Here is a 27,993-nt window from a genome sequence, read left to right on the forward strand (position 1 = left end):
CCTATTTTCAATGCCTACCATATGATATGTACTATAGTTAATCTCGACAAATAAACATCTACCGGTACCTTTTCAGCCTGCAAGATGCTATGTGTTATAAATATTATTATATGTGAGCACTGACCATGCACATTTTGCAATCACAGTATGAATTATACTAATTGACTTCTATGCGACATCCACATCAATTACATATAGTTATCATACTATCCACTTTAATAATATACCTCATGTCGTCATGCAATTTTTGTTTAACGATTTTTATCATCATAAGCGGTCAATCAATAACGGACAACAACAAGTAAAGTCCAAGTGTATGATTAAATATTTCCCTGTGTTCACCGGAGACTCAAACCTACTGTTATATAATTGCATTATTGCATAAACTATTTTATTCATTTCCATGAATTATCTGCGGTACTAATATACAAGTGCACAACCAAATGATGTCACAATTTGAGTGGCTGGGGTCTAGTATACAAAGGCATCCTGTGGTTGTGCACTTGTATACTAGGCCTACACCCCTAATTTCTTCATTTGGAACTATGGTGCATAAACAGCCAACGGCTTCCAGTCTATCCACCCTAAGGAGTGGGGATGCCCCAGATTGGAAACTTTGCTAAGTACGCAAGGAATTAAAATTAATTGCGCGTATAATGGCCATTGTATCATCTTGTTGTGCATGGAACAACTCACAAAAAGAACAAACTTACCACACTGGGAGATGCTTCCATCAAAGAAAGTAACCTGCTGTGCATACTGACTACAGCAATTATAACTGATTCTGTTCATCCAATTTTTACAGTGATCTTTTTTTCAGTGATCTTTATAAAGCACTTACAAACTTACAAAGCTTTTGGGTGTCGTTATTTTTAACGTCATACCATGATCCCTGAAGTAAGCAGGACCGTACGTATATAGGTCTACACAGTGGTGGGATTCAAATATTTCAACATCCGGTTCTCTCACTAGCAGCATGCCATATTGACCCAGGGCCGATATATTTAGAACTATACATACGCTTGTTAACAACCGGTTCACAAAAGTCATTGCACCACTGTATATACATCATTTTTACAGAAAACACATTTCCCTTGTTTCAGAAATTGATAGGTTACACTCAAAGCGTGCCATTAAGTGCTTGTGTAAACAAGAAGGGGTTTCTAGAAAGCAAAAAGTTCTATTCTAGCAACAGGCGAGTTTGTTGCCGCCGTTCCACAAACAATGGCTTCACATTAGGCCGCCATTCGCCGACGCTATTTGGAGATTTCACGCAGCTTATTTGAGGTACTCATACAGCAGTATAAATGGTGAAAAATGACACTTTCTGGACAATGGTGAAAACGGGCTGTTACTTTTTTTTCGGAAACAAAGAATTCATATAAGAAGCAAAGTGTTGGCAACTTCGAGTTAGTCGAAGAAGTAATATAGTAGGGTATAGTAATCAAAGCCAAATGTTAAGTCTAAGTCATACAATTTTCTGACACCTACTGTACTTAACGAAATGTCTATAGCAGGGGTCGGGAACCTTTTTGGCGAAGGAGTCATGAAAGCCACATATTGTTAATTTTTATTTCCGTTAGAGCCATATAATATTTTTCAACACTTAATGCAACTAACGTGTGCATTTTTAAGCAAAACCAACTATTTTAGACAACGGTAAATGTCTGAATTTACTCTTTAATAACATCCTAATTACTGTTAATGCGATTTCTGGTGCCGCATGGTACAGAAATTACAAAACTACAAATAACAGAAAAGTTTTATTCGTAACAATTGTGCTAAGAAATGCTAGCTTAGATTTATCTGCGAGCCAGATGCCGTCATCAAAAGAGTCATCAAATCTGGCTGGCGAGCTCGTTCCCGACCTCTGGTCTATAGCATGTTGATAGCAAAAGACAAATCTTATGTTGAAATATCGGTCACAACGGACTGTTATGAAGCAAATACTCTTCCGTCGCTACCTACCGTCCAAAATCTACGCTGGTTTACTTCTCGGTTGTAAAATGGTACCAAGGTGTTGAGCTAATTTAGAAAACAAAACGTTCCGCATTCTACCTGAACTACAGACTGACGTCTACTCGTCAGTTGTTTACTTGTAACCTGTCATGGAATTTGTGGCACAAAGCGCACGAGACCAGAATATTAACCAAGGTTCTCGTGACGTTACGCCCATTTCTAATAAAAAAAACAGAGCAGAGTTTGTTGTTTGAAGCCTAATATCGAATAAATAAACAAAAAAAATTTGCTTCAGCGACTTATAAAACTTTGCCTCTACCAACGTACCATTTTACGTCGAATACTTCAATACTTTTGTATTCCGCTACGACACTGATAGGATAAGTAGCATATCACAAACGCAAAATATACGGCTGTATGCTGATCGACCGCGTATGCAAAAGCTCCGTACACTCTTTGAGATACGTGTGTCTATAAGACTGCAACAACTCTTTGTGTGGGTCCTACACATTCCAGTCTGGCTTGTCAGTTTACGTTAGATTTAACAGTTACCATCATATAACGATAAAACTTAAGTTTGCTAATAGCGCATTCTTCACCGATTCTTAACAATTTCATTCACGTCAAACCTTCAAAGCTTTACAATATCTTAGCCGGCAATATATTGCCCAGTATCAATGATCTGCTGTACAAATTATATGCGGTAGGCCACATTGCCATACTAGCCAACGCCACCCAGCACTGTATGAAGACTTGACGAGCACCAATAGTAGCTTATATAACAGGAACCGAAAAAGTCACACGACCCAAGTGAAACAGACTGTTTGCTATTCAACTGAGTTCCTTTGTTAAGACAAGCGTAAACTTGCCTCGTTTTGCCGTCGTTTGCCGCCGCGGCAAATAAATCAAACGCGTCATAGTTTGCGCAACACTCATTCTCATTTTGCTGTGGTTACTAATCAATTTAGGCTGGAGCCGGTCACACAATTTCTAGTTGGAATGTGTCAAATCGAAACGGATTCGACTTTGCGGCTCATCATAATAATAAAATACCGTCGATATATCAGATTGCGAGACATTTAGATTTGATTCGGTTTATTTCTAATATCTCTCAAATCGCCAGCGAAAATAACTTCTTCAACTCTACTTTCCAACGTGTTAAAAACATTTATTAGGGTGGTGTTGTTCACACAAGCGGAAAGTGGCGGCGCTTTTTGCCGAAGTTCGCCACCTGAACCGAATCGTATGAAGGCTACGATATGGTGTCGCGGTAAACTCTCGATTGCGGAACTGAAATACTGTGCTAGCTTTTTTGATCTCGTTGGCAGGGCGGGACTTAGCAAACGCAAGGTAGAGCGCAAAAGCTGTTGGCGGGCCTCTTGCCAATTTTAAATAACTTAACGTAATACTAACAACGTAAAAACCAAATAGCAACTCTTTGCAAATCAGCTCCCATGAAAGCATTGCTTTGTGATATGTTTTGACCAAACACTCTTTTTCGAGAACAACTTGTGAAATAACACTTTGATTTGCGCAAAATAGGAAAAGCTACATCATTATTTTTGTTTTGGTGCTAAGTAGCGCGGAGTTCAATGCAGTCGCATCACTCGCATTGGTTGAAGGGGACCTGATCGTTGGATAAATAAATAATAATTAATCATCGCTGGTCATATTTATGCCGACGTCTCATCCACCGCTTCGTCTAACTTGTAACACTTTAGAATGGTCTCTTGGGTTTTAATTCTTATATAAGTTTGCCGAATATAATACCAGCGTTGTCTTTATGACTGGCGGTAGCAGCCCTGATTGAGTTAATCCAGCATAATCGGGGTAAGATCTGTAGCACCACCACAACTGTAGTTGGTACCACAAACGAGAAGTCACTTCCAAAGATCACTTCATGAACGCACGGCTGCTTACAAACCTCAGTGAGTAAATGAGCACATCTCTTCGGTTGAGGTTTATCGCTGCCACAAACTGTGGTGTAACCGAAATGTTTAGAAGAAATTAATAACTCAGTTACACTTGACCAGAAGAACTTATATACTGCCACAGAAAACAAGCATTTGAAAGCAAAAAACTTTTCTATTGTTATGGTAGCAGTATTCGAATGCTAGTTTACTTATTTAACAGAAGGTTTCAAAACCAAATTGGTTCAAGAATCAATCGATTGATTTCCATTGTTCAAAAGATCGAAAAGTCGCCGCTGCTCCACTTTTCGCCGATGATTGCCGAAATAAACGACTAGTGTTTGCGGAACTATCGTTTGTGACGTCGACTTTGATGAACCCTCTCGCTGATTTTTCCCAGCACCACCTATAGCTCTGTAGTTCTATCACGTCGTTTGCGCAAATATTTACTTGTAACTTACTTTCAACATTGTAAAAACATTTAATAGCATAAGACAGTAATTTTAGCGCATATTACAATCAACTGAAATGTTGAATCTAACACAAGCCCCACCTATACGTAATGAGCGCAAGCTAATTACTGATGGCCAGCAAAGTTGTTTCCAATCAAGCTTTGTCCTCATTTTTCTTTCATGAGCAGCTCATCGCCAAAATGTTTTCAAACAGAAGTTTGCGTGAAAGTTTATTTTCATGGACAAAACACATTGAGATTCTGCCCACAAGGAGACAAATGTTCATACGAAACATTTTTAAATTCACCATTTCCACTGTATGAGTTATATCAATTTTATACACGGCTTCATGCATAGAAGTAATATTTCATATCATGACCACGATGTAAGAAATATTAACGCATGCAGCACGTACGCATGAACCAGGCGGTAACGCAATGTTGGTAGGATGGAAGTTTAGGGTCTCAAACCAGATGGCAAAAAATTAGCGAAACCCCAAAACAACGCGGCAAGTTTTTCGTATCCACCAGTGACATAGGGCTTAGTAAGGTGTTCTTTGACCTCTCGGGGTTCTTGCTTGGGGCGGTGCGAGGTGTACCCTTGTAGCTACCGGCCGTGGTTTGCGGGTTATTTGGGCGTATTCGGGGTCATTCTGGTCATTTTTAAAGTGTGCTTTTTTGCCCAATCCCGAACGGCCGTGCCCCCCATTCAGACGCAACAGACCTGAGTTCAAAAATATGATTGGTTACGCAACGTAAAAGACAATCAATCTATGGATCGCTTACAGCCAATTAAAATGTTCTGAGCTTTCTGTTAAACGAAGGCAGTTAACAACTTTGCTTTTGGTGTTCACCATGTTGGACGGCGGACCCATCGATTTTTGTGAAAACGTGCCACCCAGCGACGTTGTATCCGGCCGGCCATAAACACTAACTGGCGTGTATGCGGTGTTGGGTGTGTATGGGTAACCTGCTTGTCCTTGTGGTGATTGCATTGGGGTAGTCTAAAGATGGAAAACGTTTTTCGAACATAGTAATTTTTCAACAAGAAACATCTACAGTAACTTACGATCTTGATGTATCCAGCACAATTGATAAAGATTGGTATTTGTGTTGTTACTGCTACAAGTTAATCGCTAATTATTTGTCACCCTAAACTTTAGCGCCCAAAGCAACAACCTCTCAGTGTATTCAGTTTACGATCGAGACCGTAGTTAAATAAACCAGGACGGTTTATCGGTTAAATATGTTTGTTTGATTCACAAAATCTGTCAGGTCGCTGATTTACAAATCTCCCCAAAAGCGTCATAATGAGTGAGAGCAATAAACTCCTAGTCTGGTTCATCTGTGGCCGTCTCTGCCCATTGACAATGATGCTCTCTGCGCATTCTCCAGCGAATATTCTTCTATTGTGAAAGCCGAATTGGACGACGACTCACAGAGCTTTCTCGACCGCTGTCAGAACCAAGAGCTACTCAAGTCTGAGAGCACGAAAAACTCTTCTTGACTCATCATGAGGTCGCGTGTCTTTCTCGGCAGCATATTCGCAGACATCAATCGGCCAACACGTGGGAATAGAATTGTATTGAATTTAAGAAACAAATAAACGAGTGAATGGATTTACAGAAGGTGAACAGAATATAAAGCAAAGCAATCAACTTTAATTAACTAAGGAATGTAAAAAATTCGGTAAAACAAAGAAATAGTAACTAACATGATGTGGCGGTGACATGACGCCAACCGCCACAGATCAAACTGATCGCCAATGACAGAAAAACGACATTAATTATCAAGAAAAACCAATGAACAAGTTTCTATGATAAGAAATCTCGAAATCATCACAAGAAAATAGCACAACCATATGCAGTGTTTACAAAATCAATTAACTCGTATGTGACAAACAAATACAATTGTTACGTAACTATGCAAGCTAATACAAATATAAATTACTTTTAAGCAATATTTTAACAGTTCTTCGCGTGGCGCATCAGGATAAACGAGAACTGCATTGTCTAAAAATACCGAGTTCGATTCCCGACCAGGTCGCGATTGACAAAATATAATCGCGTTCGGTCGCTCTTATTTTTGTGTAAATGAATCGATTTCAAGAACGGTATTTATCGAAGTAAAACCAATTTCTTGCTTGAAGATGACTACGTCACACGGAGACGTCACTTTACTTTCGCGAGCGGAGTTCGACCGGTTCACCATCGCGCAGACCAAGATTAACCTTCAACTTCTATAAATTAAAAGTTTGAGATTAAATTCCTCTACAATGTTCAACTTCACACAAACATAACAAGACATAAATAATACCGAGTCATCCAATTGGTCAAGGACTCGTTGAATTTCAGCGATTTCTGATTGGTTCGCATTGCGCTGCCCATTTATTGCGTCATCAACAGGGAAGCAATTGAACATATTCAGCTCATCCTCGATTTTGTTGAAGAAGGATTTTGAAGGAATCTTCGGGATTATGTTGCCACTGATATCAAGCTCTCCGATCTAGAGTTAAAATGTTTGTAAAATTAAACTACAACATGGTGTTATAACAAAGACTAATTTCTTAATATTTAACTCATACAAGTTAACTGGTTAGTGTTAACTAATTAATAACTAACTAGCATGGTGGTAGCTTAGGCCTACAGTAGCCTACTGGACAAACACAAATTCTTGGATTTTGAGAAAAATAGAAGGAATTTTAAGCGACCAACTTAAACCACAATCGAGTATTCGTTGCAGAAATAAAACTTGATATTAAAGTCGCAAAAATATTTTTACTTTTGTAAAAATTTGAAATTTGCTTCTGGCCAAATCTTGGTCAGATGCTGCTGATTTTAGCCTAAACTGAACCGATCAAATTTTGCCATTTTTCTCAATAAAACGAACGAATATTAAGCGGTCAGGTTTACTGCGCATTCCAGATCTATCAGCGATTTAAACAATAAAACTTGCGCGGGGAAATTACGTCCCGTTGAAACAAATTAAAACAAAATATTCCGACCAACAACAACGCACAGAATCTCAACAAACCATCTTTGCTTAAAAGCGGGAAAAACCATTATGACGTCACAAGCAAAATCAAGGTGCATTGTTACGACACATCGAGTTTGTAAACAAAGTTGAAGACGAACGAAAAAGTAGAAAGTAAAATAAATAAACAAACCTTTCCTGGCATTGCTTGAATTGCCTCAAATAATCGGCCGACATCTTCTGGTTTAGAAAAGCATTCGTCCAGAAGAAGCCCCTCGATGCGTTTCTCAACTTTAGTGAGAATAAACAGGAACGAGTCAATTTGTGATTCTGTCAACTTGATAGGGTATAAACTCAGCTCTTCTGGGAAGAGTTCCGCTGCATACGTGGTGAGCTGCTCGTCATTGATTTGAAGAATTTGCTCGTAAACACGCAGCAATTCCGTTGCCTCATATTCTAAACAAACATAACTTTCGTTTTCACTTGTTTTACATTTAAATAACTGTAGGCCTATCTGTGACTTGAAACTGGTGTAGGCTAGGCTACAAGTTGGTTACAAGCAAATGTAAAAAATACATTTTATGTCTTACTGTGGCGCCCAACACACAAAATAAAACCGGTATAAGGTTAAAACATTGGCTTAAAAATCACACAGCCCTGTCATTATATATTTGCAAATATAATGATTTCGTTAGCTGTGATTATCAGCATAAGCAACCAGTACTAGGCCTACAGATACTGATCCACAGAACTAGTGTTATCTTAGCTATATTGTAGTCATACTAACAGTGATAAATCACATTCTAGCCACTGTTCTTGCCAAATACATTACCTTTACCACCATATACATTACATCCACGTTGAAACTTTTCTATTTTGTGAGTTATTTTTCTGCGCTCTGCATTTTCTGCAAAATAATGAAACATTTTAGATTCACAGCATTGGATGTTATAGATTATAGAACATGAAGATATGAAAACCAAATACAAGGATATAAACTACATTTATTCCTAAACATATTTCTTAATACATTTTGACAAAAACAAAACCTAAAATTGAAAAAATCAGGTACGGGTGAAATTTCTTTAAAATAAACCCCACTAGAAATTAGTGGAAAAACAAGTAAAGCTAATGTCTGTGCCTTACAAACCTATACAGTAACACGCTACAAATATTTGAAGTAGAAATAACAAAGGGATTTGTTTTCGCCAGACCTGGGACTGAGCAAATCAAAAAAGTATGATTTTTACCCTCTTTAAAATTATTCATGGACAGCCATTATCTTGTGGGTGCTGATTGGTATTAGACCTAGGCGGAAAATTTTAATAAAACACATTCTGTTTTCGTGCTAGTATTGATGTGTGGTATTATGCGTTAATTTAAGATTAAGGGAATTACAGACATTAATTAGTAGCTTGCTTTTTTAGCTTATTTTATCAAGCTTTTTCACATCTTTAAAAAAGTTAGCCTTTGTAGGCTTGTCAGTTGATTCCATGGCAGTCAGATATGGGATAAACGCAGCCTTTGTGGGAAGAGTTCCGCTGCATTTGCGGTGAGCTGCTTGTCACTGATTTGAAGAATTTGCTCATAAACACACAGCAATTCCAGTGCCTCATATTTTAAACAAACAGAACTTTCGTTTTCACTTGTTTTACATTTAAATAACTGTAGGCCTGTCTGTGACTTGAACCTGGTGTAGGCTAGGCTACAAGTTGGTTACAAGCAAATGTCAAAAAACACATTTTAAGCCTTACTGTGGCGCCCAACACACAAAATAAAACATTGGCTTAAAAATCACACCCTGTCATTATATATTTGCAAATATAATGATTTTGTTAGGTATAATTATCAGCAAAAGCTACCAGTACTAAACCTACAGGTACTGATCCACAGAACTAGTGTTATTGTAGTCATACTAACAGTTATAAATTACATATTAGGCACTGTTCTTGCCAAATACATTACCTTTACTACCATGTACATTGCACTAATGTTGAAACTTTTCTATTTTGTGAGTTATTTTTCTGGGTTATGCGTTAATTTAAGATTAAAGGAATTACAGATTAGCAATTTTTAGCTTATTTTATTGAAAAGTTTTGAAATCTTTTAAAAAGACAGCCTTTGCAGGGCTAGCCTAGCCCAGTACAGCTAGATTAGACTATAGGCCAGAAGCATACTTGCTGCTACCGGTACACAAGGTTATTTGTACATGGTACCGGTATATCATTTCGATTGTTTACAATTAAATCGTTTTATTTTTTTTTGAACAACGCCTAGTTTACAAACTTTGCCTTAAATTTACCCAGGTTATCAGAAATAATCTAAAGAATTGAAACGGTTGCTGCAACACTTTTTCATTCAAAGTGACAATTTCACGGCGTCTGTTTACTGAAGTTGCTGAACCATAATACGGTGAACGAAGCATAGAAAGAAATGTGGCGGCGTAGTGGTCGGCGATTGGGTCCGTTTACTGGAAGTCTCGCGCTTAAATCTTATGACTTATATTTTTTGTATAAAATAATTTTAGCGGCAATGCGCTCATGAAAGGTGAGAGTTTGGGTTTGAGAGGATTAATTCCAAATTATTTTAATGTTTGGATAAAAGGTCGTTTTAAATCCAATAACCCATAAAGATCTTAATTTTCTACCAACTGAGTTGTTAAAGACTTGTAAATAAAAATTCAAGGACAAAGGCTGGCAGGGGAAATTATTCCAATGCGAACTATAAATTATGCAAAAAAATCCTTTGCTTAAAATTAAACTTGAAATCTCTTTAGTTATTGTTTTAAAATACTATTGTAGGTTAAACACAGTATCATGCTGATAACTTGCAAATTTAATGAACAAACCAGAACATTTCTATCTTTTAAATTAGAGTTTAGACTATTTAGAGTATATACACACTTTCAGGCTTTTCAAAATAAAATAAAAACTACAGTGCAAACAAAATTAAAAAATCCTTGAACAGCTGTAACTAACAGTTTTTTGTCCTTTTGTTGATTAACTAAACCTACTAAAAAAGGTAGGATTAACATAGTTGTAAGTGTGGCAGTTGCCACAAGCCTCATGCTTTGAAGGCTTAAAGTAAATTTTATGTTTACTTCAGCTGAGACACTTTTTCTGAGACAAATGGGAAATGGTTTTGAAAGTTTTGCAAGTAGACACGAATTGATTGAACTTGTGTTTGTTAAACTTTTTAAAAAAGCCCAAAGTTACTACTGTACTAAAAATGAAAAAATTTGAGGGCCCTGTTGAAAATTTACCACTGGCTTGCAGTAGGTAAACCTGGCCCTAACTAAAAAGGAAGTCAGGTTAAAACAAACATAAAAAATTGGTTAGCTTTAAAATTTAAATTCACTCAAGGATACAATTTTAATCTGTATAATTTTCATGTCCAGGCTGACAGAAAAGATCAATAAATTTGCATGTAAGGTCATAAAGATTTTAGTAAGTAAGCAAAAATAGGACTTTTCAAAAAGGCACCTCCTGCGACTTGCTCAATGAAGTAAGGGGATGTTTATTTCTGACATATTTCTGGCACCCTTGATCAAATTACTCAAATAAAATGGCCCAGTTTTGAATAAAAAGTTGCTGAAATCTACAGTAGCTATATCAAAGTGTAGTACTATAAAGTCGAAAAGTTAACAAGCGCTATATTTTCAACCATGAGATTAAATGCTGCCTCAATATCAAAATTAAAACATCAATTTAAATAACAAAGATTCTCAAACTATGGATCGCAACCGGACAATTCGTTAAGTTGCTTGACCTTTTCGCCACGACCCATATTTGGGCCACCAGGTATTTCTTGATTGACTAATTTGTTTTGATTTCGTTGTAGTGTGCTTGAAACAGCACATAAGCGTTTCTTAGTGATCATGTTTCTTATGTTTTAGTTTCTAGTCATCAACCAGCTAAGCCATAACCATCGCTAAACAATCCAAGACACTTTAATGAGTGTTTTTGTGTGTTATAATTTGTTTCAAGTCAAAACACAAAAGAAACTGTGTGCCCTTCCTTGAAGGATGGTACATTAAAAAAAGTTTTGCTATAGCAAGCTGGTAGGATATATGTTGTTATTAAATGTTAGCGTTCGATGTTTCGTTTGCAACATATTATGGTGTTGTGTGTTGTAGTACATCGCAAAATTTAGTGCTGAGGACCAAGCTACGTGTTTCAAGTGTTTGGAAATCACAGTTTATTAATTCGTGATATCGTAGGTTATAGCAAAGCGTTGGGCTACAAGCGTTAATAATGAAAAAAAATTGGGTGGCGTTAAACAAAGGTTGAAAACCGTTGACTTGAAGCACAGGAAAATATAATCCTACTCGGAGATACAAACTGTGATGAGTTTGCTATTGTTTCAAACATACTTGTTGTTGTGACAGCAAATTGCTTTTGTGAGCTGAGTGAAACTAAACAACCGTCTTCATCAACACCAACATAAACTTCCAACTCCTAAAAATTAAAATTTTTGAATAAAGATTAAATTTATTTGCATAAAAAGTATGAAATACAAATGGGGTGCACCATTTTAGACCAGCTTATAAACAAATTTATATTATATTGTTTTGTCAAAAACTTTGCAGCTATTTTAAAGAGGGTCATCCTATTGTTATAATAAACTTATAAAACTGACAATCATGGCAACATCAAATTTAAATCACTTGTTTAAACAGTCCAACATCACACAAACTTAACAGATTACAGCAATACCAAGTTATCCAGCTGATCAAGGTTTTTCTGGATTTTATCCTTCTCTGACTGGTTCGCATCTCGCTTCCCATTCCGTGTGCCCTCATCATGAAAGCAACGACGCATCCACAGTTCTTCACTGACTTTATTGAAAAATGACGATGAAGGTATCTTTGGGATTATGTTTCCACTGATTCTAAGTTCTCTGATCTACAGTTGATAGGTTTGCAAAAGAAAATTGTTGTAAGTAAAATGTTCGATCAAATTAAAAAATCAAATGATGATGGTACAAGTTTATTAGTGAACTGATAAAGAGTAATCAAATACTTCGGAGTATTAAACAATTGAAATTCCTGTCAAAAACACCGCTCTAGTATTCAGATTTATTGATTGTCAATGACTGCCAGTTTTGTAGTTATCAATCTTTATCCTTTAGTTCTACGAACTATGTCTTATATAAAAAAATTTCAACTCTACCCAACCGATTCTTAAATTTTACAAACTTTCAAATTTATCTGGACACATTACGAGTTTTAAATTGCTGATTTTAACTTAAACTGACCTAAATGAATTGAAAACCTCATCAAATGACGTCAAACAATAAACAAACAGCAATCTTGTGATTTCTAAACAAATTTCTGCAAAAAAAATAAAGAGACCTTTCCCGGCATTTGTTGAATTGCAGAAAATATTCGGCCGACATCTTCTGGTTTAGAAAAGCGGTGGGAAAGGTCAAGCATTTCAATGCATTTCTCAACTTTAGTGAGAACGAATAGAAATGAGTCTAGTTCTGTAAACGTAGCATAACGAAATGACAGCTTTTGTGGGAAGAGCTCCAGTGCTTTTGAGGTGAGCTGCTCGTCATTGATTTCATGAATGCGCTTGTAGAGTCGTTGCAAATGATACACATCATCTAAAAGTCGGCTAATTATAATTATTTGTCAAAGATTTGTATAAATTTTATCAGTAATCACTTTGAGAAATGCATTTTTGGTAGCAATGATAGAAGTAATTATAATCTATCTTTCACTACTGAACTGATATATACTTAAGATATGCAGAAATATAAAGACTCAGTCGAAATTTTATACAGGGAGCTGCAGTACAGCTAGATAGCAGAGCTCAACAATAAACATATTACCTGAACCACATTCATCTTCATACTTAGTCAATTTGCAAATAATTTTCCTGTGCTGGGAATTTTCTGCAAAATAAGAAAATAATCTCTACCATTAAACAACAATATCACATTTAATTATTGAAAAGTGTCAAACAATGATGCTAAATATCGTACATGCACATTCCTCAAGTTATAAATACACAGCCATGCAGCAGGACTAAAAAATAAATTAAATTATATCAATAACTTATTCCATACATCATATCATCATAATGTATGGAGACAGACAATGGACAATATTGTGTGACCATGGCAGCCGCGAAACTGCAGAACAATTACATTTTTACTATTAAGCGATAATATCATTTAGCAGTTCTAATTTCAATGAGTAATAAAAGCCCCATGTGGTAGGGATTATTTTCCACTGTTCCAGCAGTTAGGGGCAATGAATAACAGCAAATGAGCAATGGTTTTCAACAGTCGACCAATTGGTCAAATTGTTACTTATTTGTAATCTTTATTTGGCGAAAAACATGACCTTTGCCTAGCCATTTGCAACGTAGTCAAGTTTTTGTAAAAAAAGCAATTAAAATCTTTGAAGTTCTAATTTAATTGCCACTGAGTCACACATTTTAAGTCCTTGTTGTAAAACATTGAAGCACAATATCCTAAAACGTTGAACAACGTGTCAAGTTCACAATATTCAACAGCGTCAAGCCAAAAGTTTAAAATAACAAACTGATGTGTCAGGAATATGACTTTTCAAACTTACCAACACTTCCGTACAATGAGTCCTCACTCATGTCATCATCAGCTTCGCCATCTACATACAACCAATGTCTTAATCTCAAACAATATTAATTCAAGCAGAACATATCATAGATATAAGTCGCCACCCAAACCTGAACTATCTGAAGACAACTTGTCACTTTCAGAGTCTTCCACCTCACTGAGATCTGTGCAAACGATAAAAAAACGAAAATAATTATTATTAAAAATATCAATGACAAAGTTTAAATTCAAAACAGATATCATTTTTATTGTAAATATGACTGTCGTTATCAATTATGGTTGATAAATTATGTTACTTAACAGCGATACCTGAACGTTGTATGGATGCAGTCTCCTCAACATCAACTCTATTTTCTTCATCTGTCTGTTGTTGTTGTTGTGACTTTGAAGTAGATTGTAGCTGAGAAAACAAATGGAAAGAATCACTTTCATAAAATCATAAGTTTTTCAGAGAAGCAACTTTATGTTGATATAAGCATATCAGCTTACCTCGGTATATTGATTTGAAGCTGGTTGTTCAACTTCATGAAAATTCCTAAAATAAACATAATAACACACAAAATTTAACATTAAATCAACAAAATTTAATTATGTGCAAGATTAACATCGGAAATGGCCAATCTGTCTGCCAGAGAAGTAAATTTTAGGGTCAACCAAAGCTCACTTACTGTACTCGCTTCTAAAACTTACAAGATTTAGAAAAGTAACAAAACATTTTTTGGCTGCAGCATACTGACAAGCCATTCTATAATATTCATATCAAACTTTCTTAACCTTATGGTTATGCACAGATATAATATATGAAACGGACCATATACCAATACAATTGAATTTTCTTACTGATTAAGGGAGGATATATTGTTGCCAATTGAATCTATTGTCCCAAGGTTTCCTAAACAAGTTTCAAGCATTTACACAGCTATTATTATCACAGAGTAATCCATAGTATAGTTAAGATTTACAAGATCTATTGCATGCAATGTACAGCACCAAACTCACTTGATGCCACTCACCACTAAAATAACTTACCAATAAAAGGCATAGCTTGAGATGGCACTATAGCCTCGACAAGATCTTCTAAAGTTGTAGAATGCTGCGCATAACCACCTGTTTACAACAACAGGGTTTCAATGCAAGTTTTTCAAAAATTTTATCCTTTAGAAACTATAACGTACTGACACTGGAACACTTTAAATGACATCAAATAAATTTATTTTGCTGATACCTGAATTGATGAACGAGGTGTCCATCATATTTTGTCTGCATTCCTCGTGTGTTGGTTGTTGTGAATCAAACTGCAGATGGAAGCAGGTAATTGTAAGAGAACTAGTTAGTAACTGGTTACTTGGATAAAGTAAGGACCATTTCTAATATTTTACTTACTTCGTTGTTTTGGTTTGTAAGCGGTTGTCCAACTCCACCAGTTTGTGAAGTAGATAAAAGCTAAAATTATTTTCGAGAAAACATAGTTTGTCAAAGAATAATAAGTACATATAATAATAATATTAATTACAAAATTACAATTACACATCACAGAAGCATCTTCAACAATGATTTATTAACTTAGCTTACCTGACTATTTTGATTGGGAATTTGCAGTGCGGCTTCATCAGGTTTCCTAAAATACATTTTCAGGTTTGAGCAAATACATTAATCATCAAGAACATTAATCAATAATCAAAAACCAAAAGTCTTTTGATTTAGCTAAACTATGAGAATGACTAATTGAAATTAAAGAAAGTATGTCAGTAATAATGCTACAACCACATCCCATTTGTAGTAAATTATTATCGAAATCTCTTTTGTTATTCGTTTGAAAACAAAAATTGTCTATGAGCCATCAAGATGTTTCACATTAAATAATAACAGGGGAATCCCTGCATGACAATGGCTGGTTTTAGTTCTCACAATTTATTACGCACTGGTCATGCCCCAGGAGTAGTAGGTAGTTGTTTATAGAGTGATTGATTTGGTTAGGTCTATTTAGGTAATTTTGTGTTGCCTACTACAAATATCACAGCTGAAATGGCAAAGAGGTTTCTAACACATTTCAAAACACAGTGTATAGAAGTCACTACCTTCAATATTTCAGATCAGTTTTTAATTATTTTCTTACCGACTCATTGTAGGTATATAGTCACCAACTTGTACCATCGTCCCAGAGGTTTCTGCACAAATTATAACTTCAAAAGCAAACCACCAAATAATGACTCAAACAAACACCAAAGATGCAAGATTTACATGATACAAAGTGTGCATAGTAAACAGCCAAAAGCCTTTCCCATTACTCATTATTCATCTCACCAGCATGCATGTCCTGAATAGGCACAACAGCAATTTGAGAATGTTGTGATGGGTTTGAATGTTGTGAAGCACCCCCTATTAACAAGATATGCATTTTAATAAACAATAACCCTGTTTTAAAGGTAGTCGGACCTGCACATAGTACATGCAGTTCAATGTTAAGTATGTATGATATCTTGACATACACTGCATGTAACTCATATTATGTTCAATTATCATGCCCGTGACCTCATTAAACAAACCAACTTTGGAAATACCTGGATGAGCCAAAGGTGGGTTACTCATTATATCATATCCACGGTTCCTGTGAGGCTGCTGTGGTAAAGCAGGTTGTACCTGGGATAAAATATTGTGAAAGATAAATGACTTCGATGACACACTGCAAGCTTGTTCAACACTAATATTAGCAATTACAGCTGCTTACTTGGTTACAAATTGGTGGTGCAAATCCAGTAGCTTGCCTAAAACAAATGTTTCAAATACAATATGATATTTTTGCATTTGTTTGATTTTTTATTAACAAACAAAATTTCATGGCTAAAGTTTTATGCATAAAATCATCCCAATGCAGTTTATCTTACTGGAAACACGATGGTGCGTTGTTAGTGAGTGGATGTCTTGCTCGCAAACCATGGTTGTTGTTGTAGTTCATACGGTCTAAAAACGTACATAGGTTGCACCAAATATACTTCCAATGTGCTCTTCTAACACATTTGGCACTATCAAGAGAACAACTCACAATTATGCAGAGGTGGGATGAATCTTGACGGTTGCTGAGGATATTGTTGAGGACGAGATTGCTGTGTGTTACCAACTACATGTATGAAATCATCAAATTAGATTTTAATCAAAACAAAAAATATAAAAAGTTGATCTTTTCTACAGAGATGACACACATTTGGACAAGGAGCCAATATTAAATGTGTCAAATCAATAAAAGAATCTTTAAAACAAAATGGCATGTACTGGCCGTTGGCACCAACTGGACAGAATAACAGCGTGTTAAGCATTTAGTTGCATTATATCGAATAGCGTAGGAAGTGGTATTGGGAAAAGGGGCTCCGCAATACTGGTTGAAACTCCAATTCCAATACCATTTACTTACTTCCCAACAGCAAAGTCTATCAACAACTTCATAACCAATTTTAAAAACTAAAATGAAAAAAGCTGACAGTGCGAGTAGAAGTGACAACATTATGCCGAAGTAAACAAATGCATTTACCAAATGGTTGCAAGAATGACAAAAACTACAGAGAACTTCATACTGTATTTTATCAAATTCTTGGCAAAGATTTCGTACATTGAAGCAATTTCAACTCTCACCGAGTTAAATCACATTTCAGATTTACCAGAGTGACAAGTTAGTAACTTGATTTCATTACATGACAGGAAGAGCAACAAAGTGAAACAACACATAACTTATACTTAATATCTGCTTACATAACTAATCTATAACTAATACACTAACTCCATACTCATACACTTATCTAATATATATAGTAATTATTGCCAAATCTTAGTACACTTGATGAAACAAGTTTATGGTTGCGAAAGTTCGTGTTGAGAAATTAAAAAAAAGTTAACGCCAGAGTGTCATCTTATATCTTGCCTTTTATTAGTCAAGTAGTCACTGTTATTTAAAACATCGTTTACATACCTACAGATCCTATACTCCACCAACAATAGGATATGATAGTAACAACTGTCTGACCTGAATATGTAGATGAGTTGGTTGCAGCAGCACATACAGTGGATTGCGTAGAAATGGAACTTTGAATTGAACATCTCACAGGCAGGAATGTGGTTAGGGCAGCTTGAGTGGGAAGTGCAGGAAGAATAGGTGGAGCCAGATTTTGGGTGGAAACTTTTTCAATGTGTTCTGGAGCTGGATTGGTAGAAATAGTTGTTGTTGTTGAAGACGATAACGACATTATACGAGAACCACTGGACTGGACCTCAGATATCTGGTGCGTTCTATTGATTTCTCTGTCATCTACGCTGGCCAATAATGCAAGGAAACTCAAAGCATCATTTGATTCTGACAAAACAGCGGAACTAGTGGTTGGTGGCGGATGTTGCAACCTTTGGTCCTCATAGCTGACATAAATAGTGTTTTTATCAATAACTATTTTATCAGAAATTGGATTTCTATCCAAATCTCTTCTTTTCATAACCACAGTGCAAGTTTCGGTAAAATAGCCATCTTCATCTTGGTTGCGACATACTCCAGAAGCAGAAACGGTCCCATGGTTTTGTTGAAGATAACTTAAGATGTGACCATCTTCCAGAGTAAATGGTACAGAATCCAGTTGGACATTTATCTCTTCTTTCTGGCAGAGTTCAACCGTAATGTTAAACTTCGTTTCATGACTTTTTAATGTATCAAATAATTCAACAACATCTTCTCTTGTCTTGCAAATAATTTCACAATGCAAATTACTACAAGTGCTATTGGTTAATTTACCAGCGATACCAGAAATCTTGGAATTCAAAAAATGTACGTCCTGCAAAAGTTTTTTGACGAAATCTCTGTTCAAATCAGAGTTGCCATAAACTTTCAAAGTGTTTTTCAAAGCAGAAGGCACTCTGTTGACGTTTTGCACATTAGATCTATGTGGGTTTTGTGAGAATGTCAGACTAGTATTTGGCATATCATGACCAGTCCTGTTTTCTACTTGACCTTGATTTGGGCTGCTAGTATTGTCATCATAACGTGCTCTTTTTGCTTGGAATGGGTGGCATAGTGAAGTTGAAACTGTTCTAGTAGTGGAATTACTTATTGTTAACACAGCACTAATATTGGAGGCATGAGGAACATTTTGCTGCACACTTGGTGCACAATTTAATGGGCCACTTTCAGATAAATTGTTGACTAAGTTCTGTTGTTCTTGTACAAAACCACTCGGTTGACTGGAGTGAGATGTTTCAGCACCTGCAGAAGTTTTAGCTTGCCTTAACACTGGTCGATTAATCGCCATATAATCATTGTTTGCTATTTGTCCAGAGACTGAGGATACCCCATGCTGCACATTAAAACTAGCTGCAAAACGATTGCTTGAAAGAGGAGGTTGGGCATTTGAGACATCGGAAGTTGTGTTTTGGGTGGATTCTGGCATAGCTGTATTGAAAGGTCTTTCAAAATAATCTGATCTTGATTTTTTGTCGTGGATGTGTCTTCCAAGTGTTTTCCATGAACTTGGTTCAACTGATTGTCCGTTTTTCAGCCTTTCCAATGCTTCCTTAGTCAAGTGCAATCTTGCTTTGCATTTTCCACGTTTATAACAACGCCAAAATGTCAGAATGCCATTTTTGCTTTCTCTGTCATATACAAAGCTTTCACCTTCGTTTAATTCAAGTTTATCTTTTTCACGAGTGGATGATATAAGCCGCAGCCCAGTATTCATGATTTAAAAGAGCTGCTCTTGGTAAAATCATTTGTAAAATGCCTTACGAACAGTACAACAAGAACTTAAACTGTCTTATAACTTCGAAAATGCCTGAAAAATAATAACTTTGTATTGAAATACAAGTACAGAAGATCAAGCAATATTGGTCGTCGCAATCATGTTGCATAACTCAAAGTAGTTTAAAGGTTGATCTTTCTGCATACTTTTCACAAGTTGAAATACAAAGTGAAGTCAAATTTATTGTTATTGCAAATTTGTACGCTCCTATTCCTCGAGTTCATCTAAAATATTATAACACATATGTTATGCACATTAACACATATACTGCACGTAAATTTCTAGCCTCAGTATGAAAGATATACAAACAACCTATATTTTCCCAGTTGCACAAAGAATTGTGTTAGAGCACTAAAGCAAAATCTGTACGTTTGGATGCCCAGAATTGGATAGTTAAAAAAGGTCCAAATTTGAAAATGTCAAATTTTAGAATTGAATTAAATTAAGATATTTTGCCTGTGACATTGCATAGTTGATGTTACAAAAATTGTACTAACTGGTTTGTTTGCCATGAAATGTTTTGCCTATAACATAGTGTGAAAATTTCTGACAAAAAAATCTGCAACTACGAGGTATGACCAAGTCGCATACAACATCCGAATAGGAGTTTAAAAGATTCTGTCATAAACTTTCATTATAAGTCTCCTTTTGTAGTCAAGGTGTATTCTGTGTGATGTGTATGCTGAAGGTACATACTGAGTACGCCAACGACGTGCTATGCCTGGACTGCAGAGTTTGACTCTTTTTAGCAAGATCAAGAGCAGGAAAAAATGACAAGTGGTGACGTGTAAAATTTTTAGATGCACTTCAAGTGTGCTCTTGAGTGCGCAATTTCATAGTAATGTCCCGGTACACAGTTCAACTAATTTAATCTCTAAATCGATTAAAACTTGAGTGGTTCGAAATTCTGTATAAACCTTTAAGTGCAAAATTATGCACGTAAAGTGCGCGACTGTAGTTCATAGGAAAAACAGTATTTAGTGAGCCTATGCCACGCAACTTATAAAAAAGAACCATTGTGCTCTTTTTGTATAAACAAGAGAAGAACGAAAATTAAAATGTGAATTTGTAGTTGGCATAGTTTCAATTTGATAATTTGCTTTGTGCGGCGCGAGGTCAAAATGGTTGACTAAGGGCCATGTTGAAGATATTCGCGGTTCGAAGATGCTCGATATGTTCCATGGCCACATGTTGTCCACGGATGCGGCCATGGAAAGTACGACAGTTGTCGATAATAAATTGTGCGCTGAAAGACGCAAATTTTGGTGTGATGGTATTCACAAAATCCAAATTCTTTGTTTATTCATTGTAAATTGGAGTTCAAACAACCAGATTTCTTTGTTTGTTCAATAATAATTCGGCGTGAAGTTAAAAAAAGTTCAGGATACAGGTGCCACACTTTGCACTAGGGCAGATCTCGAGGATGCAGTAGCCATGCTATCCACAATGAGCTATCACAAAGCTGTAAACAAACAGATTTGAAAGTTTGTATGGGGCTTCAATGGGCTAACCGCCACTACCTGCTTTTGTTGCCCAAAATTCAAGTCTAATCTGGTTAACCTATATATGCCTAACATGCTATAGACTGCGTAATTTTCAAAGACTGGTGTACACCAGTAGGCAAAAAAAGTGTGCACTGGTTTGAGCGTATGTACACCAGATATCCTTGTTTGGGAATTATTTAGCTTACAAAGTAGTTTTTTAACCCATCTGGTTCACCAAATAGCTACGTTGTACAACAGTGTGTGCACTGGGCATGTTCGGTACACAAAGTTTTCTTTCCTGGCCCGGTTTGGAGCCCTGGACTGTGTGTCAAAACATCAAGTTCAGCAGGAATTGTAATTTAAGATGGTGTCAAGGCCTGGCTAGTCATATACGCTTTAGGCTATAATATTGGCTACTATCCAAAACTCTGCCTGTATTTCATGGCAGGATTTGCAACTAGACCCCGAACGTTTATCCAGCTTAAGCTACGATACTTTCCGGTCAAACAGAATATTAACAAGCTGGCCTTTATGAGCTTGCATCTAACTGACCATGATTTTTTAACAAGCCACAACATTTTGATAATTTATGATTGTACAAACCACCCCATCTGAAAATAAAAACAGGAACTAGCCTCAGCCTAAGCGTTACTCTTGCGAAACTCAAAATGGAAACTACCCTAGGGGAATCACCAAAAATAATTACCCCGTTTCTTTTAGTAAGTTAGAAAAAAGTAAATTTGTATTGGAAGCTACTTTGTGTGGTCTTCACCGTCACAGTTATGACTTTTAATCACTTCACTGGGTTTGTTTACAAGTTGATTTTAGCTTTTAGAAATCTTAAGCTACTACTAAAAAAAGATAGTTGCTGACATCGAAGACGACCACAGCCTGAGAATAAAGTGAACCAGTGACCCACCTAGACCATAGATATCCTATAAAACATTAGATTGATCTTGTTATTGTTATTGACCAATCAAAAAGATTGTTTAAAATTGTGTTTTATAGGGTATTTATGGCCTAGACCCTAGACAAATAAATTGTTGTTAAGATAAAACAAGCCATGGAAAAACCGACATCAAAAACCTTTTTAAGTATATTCATTGCGTTCAAGTTACAATGAGCACAAGTGATGGAAAGATTTGTAATGAAAAGTTCGTGTACGGTACCTGAACTTGACAGGTTGACCCACTTCAATAAAAATGTTTGCTGGTTGAAATGTTTATTGCGGATGATGATATATGAGTCTCATAAGGTCGTTGACTGCTTTTCTCACCCTCAGACTTATTGTTCACCTTAACGGTTTGTGATAATATTATAAGTAATGAAATATACAGATTGTATAAGACATAGAATTTTCGTCTTCGAGTATCGAATCAGCGAAGCGTAACACTGCGTCATAATAACTTCCTGAGTATTGTTTTAAAGTTGTGAGTCTTATAACTTGGTAATGGCAGTAATACTGCCCATTTCCGATATCCAGTGGCATTGCCATTGTAATGTTTAAGGTACATGCATTATAGATATTGCTTCTGTTGACTGTTCAGTGGTTCTGGTGAAAAGTTCCAAATTTGGGCAAAACGATTTAAAAAATTCCAAGAAAAGCTTTGTGTGTCAATATGACTTACACAGAGACAAACTCAGTAACTCCGGAACTCGAGCAATAGGAACCACCCCATAATTCACCATGGGCTACCATTAAGGTTGGTCTTTTATTAACAATAAATAAACAGCGGGCTAACCACTAAAAAGTAGTAAAAGTTTGTTTTGGATATAAAACGGAAGAAACAAAACTTTCATTCGAGTGACTTTATGACAAGTTGATATATTATACTTTCATATGTTATCCTTTCTGGCTGATTACAACAACATATATGCCGGTGAATATGTCTCATACAGCACTAGGCAAACCTAAGTTTTTATAACAGTTAAGTTTGTAACAATGAAACAAGCATCAAACAAAAGAAATTCTTATCAGCAATAGCTGTTAAATTTGCGAAGACGCCCCTGACTTGGGGCACATTTTCCGTTTTATGGATTCTTTTTACCAGTCGCTTTGATGATAAGTGATAGCCCGATATAAACGCGTTGGGTACTTTGTTTCGGCTGAATCAGTTTGAAATGACTTGAAAGGCTATTTACTTGCATGAAACTTTCTTGCTAAATTAAAACTTCATGAGAGAGTGTTACGACTTGAATTTTTTCCAGATCAGTGCTTCACAGCGAGCACATGTTATTTCTTCATGTTCACTCATGAATGTAAACACGAAGAAGAAAACTCGTGTGCCTGTGTAGAACGACTGCTGTATTTAAAATGTATTTAAAGTTCATTTTATGCAAAAGTAGATGTGGAACTTGCAAAATTGAAATGTCGTTTTACGCAATCAATTTACACGGCAGGCTATAGAGTACATTGAACAAAGATAGGTTAATGTACCAATAATTTGCTAAAGCTAGCAATAGGAATTTCACAAAGTTGGATGCGTGCGTTAAGTTTTCCCCATCACAGCAGAATTTGTGAGCAAACGTTTAGCAAAAAAATATTTGTAACATGGTCCGTAGAAGAACACAACCACTTGAAATGTCTTTACTAAACCTTATGAAAATATATCTACCGCAACTAGAGATAATATGGACAAAAATTGGATTCCCGGATAAACAGGTATGAAATAATAGGAAGTTGCATGTTGTTGGAAATTGGCATGGTGCGTTATAACGGCATCTGGGAGGCCTGTGTACCTCTTAAAACAATTTCGGAAATGTTATGATTTATCTATCCAAGTGTAAAAAAGTTTTTAATTCTTTTATATAGGTGGAAGTCAGAGGTAATGCAGTTTGTAGTCACATGGAAATTCTACTTAAAGACATGATTGATGAAGATTCAAAACTTCAAAAGAACATTGAAGAAAAAATTAAGCTTTACAGCCAGCAAGCGGCATCTCTGAAGAAGTTCCTATGCATCGACGACAGTCAAGAATCTAGTCTTGAACACTTTGCACTTCCTTCAAACGAAACTTCTTCATCTGCTTCATCCTTACCCCACGGAATTTCTGGTAGTTTGCTGCTAAAGGTGAAAAATCAATTCAGTTTTAACTTCTCCGTTCCATAGCGAATTTCATTCACATGAAAACGAAGGCTTACGTTTTGCATCCTCCCGAGCATGCCGGTGACGCAAGTGAAATTTCTAAAGCTAGTAAACTTATTAAGCTGATTAAGACGTTTGAATCTAGTTTATCCGTTACGACAATGATTAACTAAAACTAATTTATTTTTCAAGGAAAAGAATGCAAGAGACGAAGTGATTAAATTGCGAAAAATACAAGAAACGCGAAAGACAAAAGTCCAACTATACATTGAACGCGAAAAGAAACTTTGTTTGCAGCTGGACCAAAACCCAAAATACACCTGCGATGTTGACTCGTATCTTACAAAATCCAACATAGCAAGCATCGGATCAAGAATAGACGCGTTGCAAGAAAATTATGACAGACGGTATGTGTAACCCAATATCTTTTCATTTTATTAAAAACCTGATTTAGGCTACGTAGGCTACATCATTACATTTTTATAGCACACACATTGCTGTACATGATCACGTGGTCATTTAAGCTTTTTGTGTTATGTGTAACTTATAAGTTAAACAAATTTTTATAGTTTGTTGTTTTTAACTTCAAGTTTACATAAAACTTGCATTGTGTATATAATGTTTGTAAGTACCAAGAAACGTTTTGCAGGTTGCTGAGGTATGAAACACTGCGGTTTAACATAATAGAAAAACTTGACAAGTACGGAAACCCAACAGAAGCTGACTTTATGGCAGCAATTGTGGCAAACGCCAAGCCAATGTTTCCTTTGTCTGATGAAAAACTACAAACGATTGAAACAATGGCGAATAACATGGTGCGTAAGGAAACTGCCAGCAACCTTGCCAATGAAATTACAAAGCTCTGGCAAAGGCTTGAAATGGCTAAGACAGAATGTGACGACTTTGAAAAAAAATACATGATCATTAACGACCAGGTGACGAATTTAGTTGGTAACTTTTATTCTTTTTTGTGAAAACACTTTGACATGTTTTCTGAGTTGATTAGATATCCGAAAATGCGGAAGCGCTTCAGAATGAACTAGAAAGATTGAAGAAATTAGAAGAGAGTCGTTTGCAATGCCAGATTGAACAAACTCAGCAGAAACTCGCAAAAATAAAAACTGATAACTTCATGGAGAGTGCAGAGGATCAACCTGTAGTAAAAGATTTCTTTTCATAAAGACATTTAGACCTAATTTCGTATTAACATTGAGAACAGGTGAAAAATTAACAAATTTTATATGTTTTTAGTGCGAATTTATGAAACTGCAGGACTTTCTTCAACAACTTCAAGAAAATGTCAGAGTCAAGGAGGCATGTGCCAAAGATAGAGAGTTTGTTGTTAAAAAGCTACAGACCTGGAAAGCATCCTTTGACCATTTATTGGAACTGGAGGAGAAATCACATGATCCTAGTCGCTTGAAAAATCGAGGTATATAGGCTACGTTTGCAAAAGTTTATCATTTCGATCTCATTGCTATAACAAGATAATTTAAAACAACCAATAACGACCTTTGTTTTACCGCTACCAAAAAGTTTCTATTAAGCTTAAGTAATTTCAGCTAAAGAAACTCTAAAACCATATACTGTATATAATTCCATTATATTACAGGTGGAAAACTTTTGGCCGACGAGAGGGAGAGAAAACAACTCCAAAAGCAAACGTGCAGGATAAAAAAAACGCGCTAAACGCCGCAGAACAATGGACTGCTGCTAAAGGTTACAGAAACCTGGCCGATTTTTACAGCCTATGTCGCGCATATAGCCTATGAAACACAAAACTGTATTTGTGCTACAGTGTTTCAGTGGTTCTGTGATAGCAACATAGCTTACACATTATATTATAGCATAGTGCAGTGGCTATCGCTTATGATACACGTTAATATATAGTTATAAAATCTAAAGTTAATCTTAGAAATGTTCTTCATATTTAATAACCTACGTTTTTAGGTGTTCAATTTTTGGCAAATGGTCTACCATTGGATGCGTATTTTGAAACACATTGGAAACAATTTGACGAAATTCGCGATAAACTTCACATGCAAAGAAAACTTAAACGCAAGTAAGAAACCGAAGACGAAATGCGATATGGGAGCACCAACCCGAATACACGAAAGCGCTTTTGCGCTTAAATATTCGCGTCTCTATTTCTTCATCGCCTTATTTGCCGCTCACGTGTGACGACATTCTTATTGAAATTTGTTGGTTTTCAGAATATTGTACCCGCAGAATATTTTCAAATGATACAAACTAAATAATTTTATACCGGTAATATATTGTGCTCTATCAACCTTGCGGCCAGGAGAGTAGAGGTTGCTTTGAGAGAGTGCAAAAATGCAACAGAGTGCAAAAATTTGCTCTTTTACGGCTCAAAAATAAAAAAGCTTCCAAATCGATTCGAAATGAAACACATTTTCAAATTCATACGAACAGCAGCTGGCCGCCTAGGACTGACGATTTTAAAACGCCGCATATAAGCTAGAACAATTGTGTAACACCGTATAACCCGATTATTTCAATCATGTTTGACAAAGATCGGCCTAGTTTCTCGACAAACAAAGCTGGTCTTGCGTCAGGCCTTTATCTACGTCAACGTTGGGCTTACATCTTGTTTGTTACATTTCGTAAAAGTTTTTAAAATCTGGCTCTAAAATTCCTACATTGCATAAACCACCAGGGCGCAAATTTGGGTGTTTTTTCGCTGGAAAAACGCTTCACCACGCCTCAAAATAAAATCCATTCACCGATTTTACGTTTACAATAATTAATTTAGTTTAGATTGTGAAAGACGTTTACAACAACTATTTTAACGACGTATATAATATATATATAATAAGGTAAAGGTAGGTGCCTATAACATAGTAAGGTGAGAGCTGAAAAGTTGTACCATTCAAACAAGGAAACACGACGAACGAAAAAATAAAAACGTAAAAAGATCTTTAAGTCCTAAAATTTGGTTCGTGAGAAAGGTTATTGCCCAATGAGACCCCTAGACGCTGGTGGTTTTAATTATAAAGGACTGTTCGGCAATAAAACTTCTATTTACTGCATAGATCTTTTGCTTGAGTTAGCCAGAATAAATCAAACAAGTAAGTTAAAACATGGCTTAGCTGCTTCCATTAGACAGGAGCGCACGAAGCAGATTGTTCTGTTATTAAGTAGTTGCTGCTTTCATCTAAATCAGGGGTCGGGAACATTTTTAGCTAAAGGGGCCATGAAAGCTACATATTTTTAATTGTACTTCCGTGAGAGGCGTACAATATTTTTCAACACTTAGGTTAATGCAACTAACGTGTGCATTTTTAAACAAAACCAACAACTTTAGACCACGGCTAGTGTCTCGATTTACTCTAATAAAATGCTTCTTACTGTTAATGCGACGTAAAATTACAGAAAAAGTTTTATTCGTAAAAATCGAACTAAGAAATGCCAACTTAGATTTACCTGCAAACCAGAAGCCGTCATCAAAAGAGCCACTTCTGGATTGCAAGCCATAGGTTCCCGACCTCTGATCTAAATCATCAGCAAAAAAACTTCATAAACCAAGTTGCAGTTCATTTGCATATCAGCCTCCCTATATCCTCACAACGCAGATTATAAAAGAAATTCCCGATAACATGTTGTAAAAACTGCCCTTAATTAGCGTCGGCTATGCGGGCAAGTGTGAAGTTCCTGCAGTCCTACTGTGGAGTGTTTGCACAAAAGAATTCAAAAGCTAAATTTAATGGTTTAAATAACTCAAGAAAACCCAGACACA

The 27,993-nt window shown here is 36.1% G+C and overlaps 2 protein-coding genes across 5 annotated transcripts in view; one reads left to right on the forward strand and one right to left on the reverse strand.

Moving 5' to 3' along the window:
- Positions 1 to 5,895: 5,895 nt before the first annotated feature.
- The window catches only part of LOC143471281 (uncharacterized), a 34,136-nt gene continuing 12,038 nt past the window's right edge, over positions 5,896 to 27,993 (reverse strand). The window contains exons 1-24 of one of the 4 annotated variants that reach the window (XM_076969706.1): positions 17,915 to 19,696; positions 16,943 to 17,017; positions 16,785 to 16,860; positions 16,628 to 16,664; positions 16,461 to 16,539; positions 16,204 to 16,278; positions 16,016 to 16,067; positions 15,472 to 15,517; positions 15,283 to 15,342; positions 15,125 to 15,194; positions 14,929 to 15,006; positions 14,740 to 14,791; positions 14,389 to 14,434; positions 14,209 to 14,299; positions 14,010 to 14,063; positions 13,880 to 13,930; positions 13,129 to 13,191; positions 12,647 to 12,900; positions 12,009 to 12,197; positions 11,666 to 11,750; positions 8,126 to 8,200; positions 7,487 to 7,749; positions 6,637 to 6,825; positions 5,896 to 6,559 (exon numbers count right to left, since the gene is read on the reverse strand). In XM_076969706.1, coding sequence (XP_076825821.1) covers positions 6,497 to 6,559; positions 6,637 to 6,825; positions 7,487 to 7,749; positions 8,126 to 8,200; positions 11,666 to 11,750; positions 12,009 to 12,197; positions 12,647 to 12,900; positions 13,129 to 13,191; positions 13,880 to 13,930; positions 14,010 to 14,063; positions 14,209 to 14,299; positions 14,389 to 14,434; positions 14,740 to 14,791; positions 14,929 to 15,006; positions 15,125 to 15,194; positions 15,283 to 15,342; positions 15,472 to 15,517; positions 16,016 to 16,067; positions 16,204 to 16,278; positions 16,461 to 16,539; positions 16,628 to 16,664; positions 16,785 to 16,860; positions 16,943 to 17,017; positions 17,915 to 19,607 — 3,816 coding nt within the window. In that variant the 5' untranslated portion in view covers positions 19,608 to 19,696 and the 3' untranslated portion in view covers positions 5,896 to 6,496. Of the gene's footprint in view, positions 6,560 to 6,636; positions 6,826 to 7,486; positions 7,750 to 8,125; positions 8,201 to 11,665; positions 11,751 to 12,008; positions 12,198 to 12,549; positions 12,901 to 13,128; positions 13,192 to 13,879; positions 13,931 to 14,009; positions 14,064 to 14,208; positions 14,300 to 14,388; positions 14,435 to 14,739; positions 14,792 to 14,928; positions 15,007 to 15,124; positions 15,195 to 15,282; positions 15,343 to 15,471; positions 15,518 to 16,015; positions 16,068 to 16,203; positions 16,279 to 16,460; positions 16,540 to 16,627; positions 16,665 to 16,784; positions 16,861 to 16,942; positions 17,018 to 17,914; positions 19,697 to 27,993 lie in introns of those variants that run through there. The other 3 variants (XM_076969708.1, XM_076969707.1, XR_013119526.1) reach the window with 3 other exon arrangements.
- Positions 23,595 to 26,476, forward strand: LOC143471296 (protein regulator of cytokinesis 1-like). Its single transcript, XM_076969735.1, has 8 exons — positions 23,595 to 23,813; positions 23,964 to 24,221; positions 24,429 to 24,643; positions 24,886 to 25,171; positions 25,243 to 25,395; positions 25,488 to 25,668; positions 25,849 to 25,955; positions 26,187 to 26,476. Exons 1-7 carry the CDS (start codon positions 23,703 to 23,705, stop codon positions 25,923 to 25,925), a joined length of 1,281 nt encoding a protein of 426 aa, XP_076825850.1. The 5' UTR covers positions 23,595 to 23,702; the 3' UTR covers positions 25,926 to 25,955; positions 26,187 to 26,476.

Source organism: Clavelina lepadiformis, chromosome 9 (assembly GCF_947623445.1).
Source record: "Clavelina lepadiformis chromosome 9, kaClaLepa1.1, whole genome shotgun sequence".
Classification (NCBI taxonomy): Eukaryota; Metazoa; Chordata; class Ascidiacea; order Aplousobranchia; family Clavelinidae; genus Clavelina; species Clavelina lepadiformis.

Excerpts from the sequence above, each read along its gene's own strand:
- LOC143471296 (XM_076969735.1), top strand. The coding sequence starts at position 23,703 with ATGGTCCGTAGAAGAACACAACCACTTGAAATGTCTTTACTAAACCTT. Across the intron at positions 23,814-23,963 it reads TTGGATTCCCGGATAAACAG|GTGGAAGTCAGAGGTAATGC; the intron begins GTATGAAATAAT and ends TCTTTTATATAG. Across the intron at positions 24,222-24,428 it reads CTGGTAGTTTGCTGCTAAAG|GAAAAGAATGCAAGAGACGA; the intron begins GTGAAAAATCAA and ends TTATTTTTCAAG.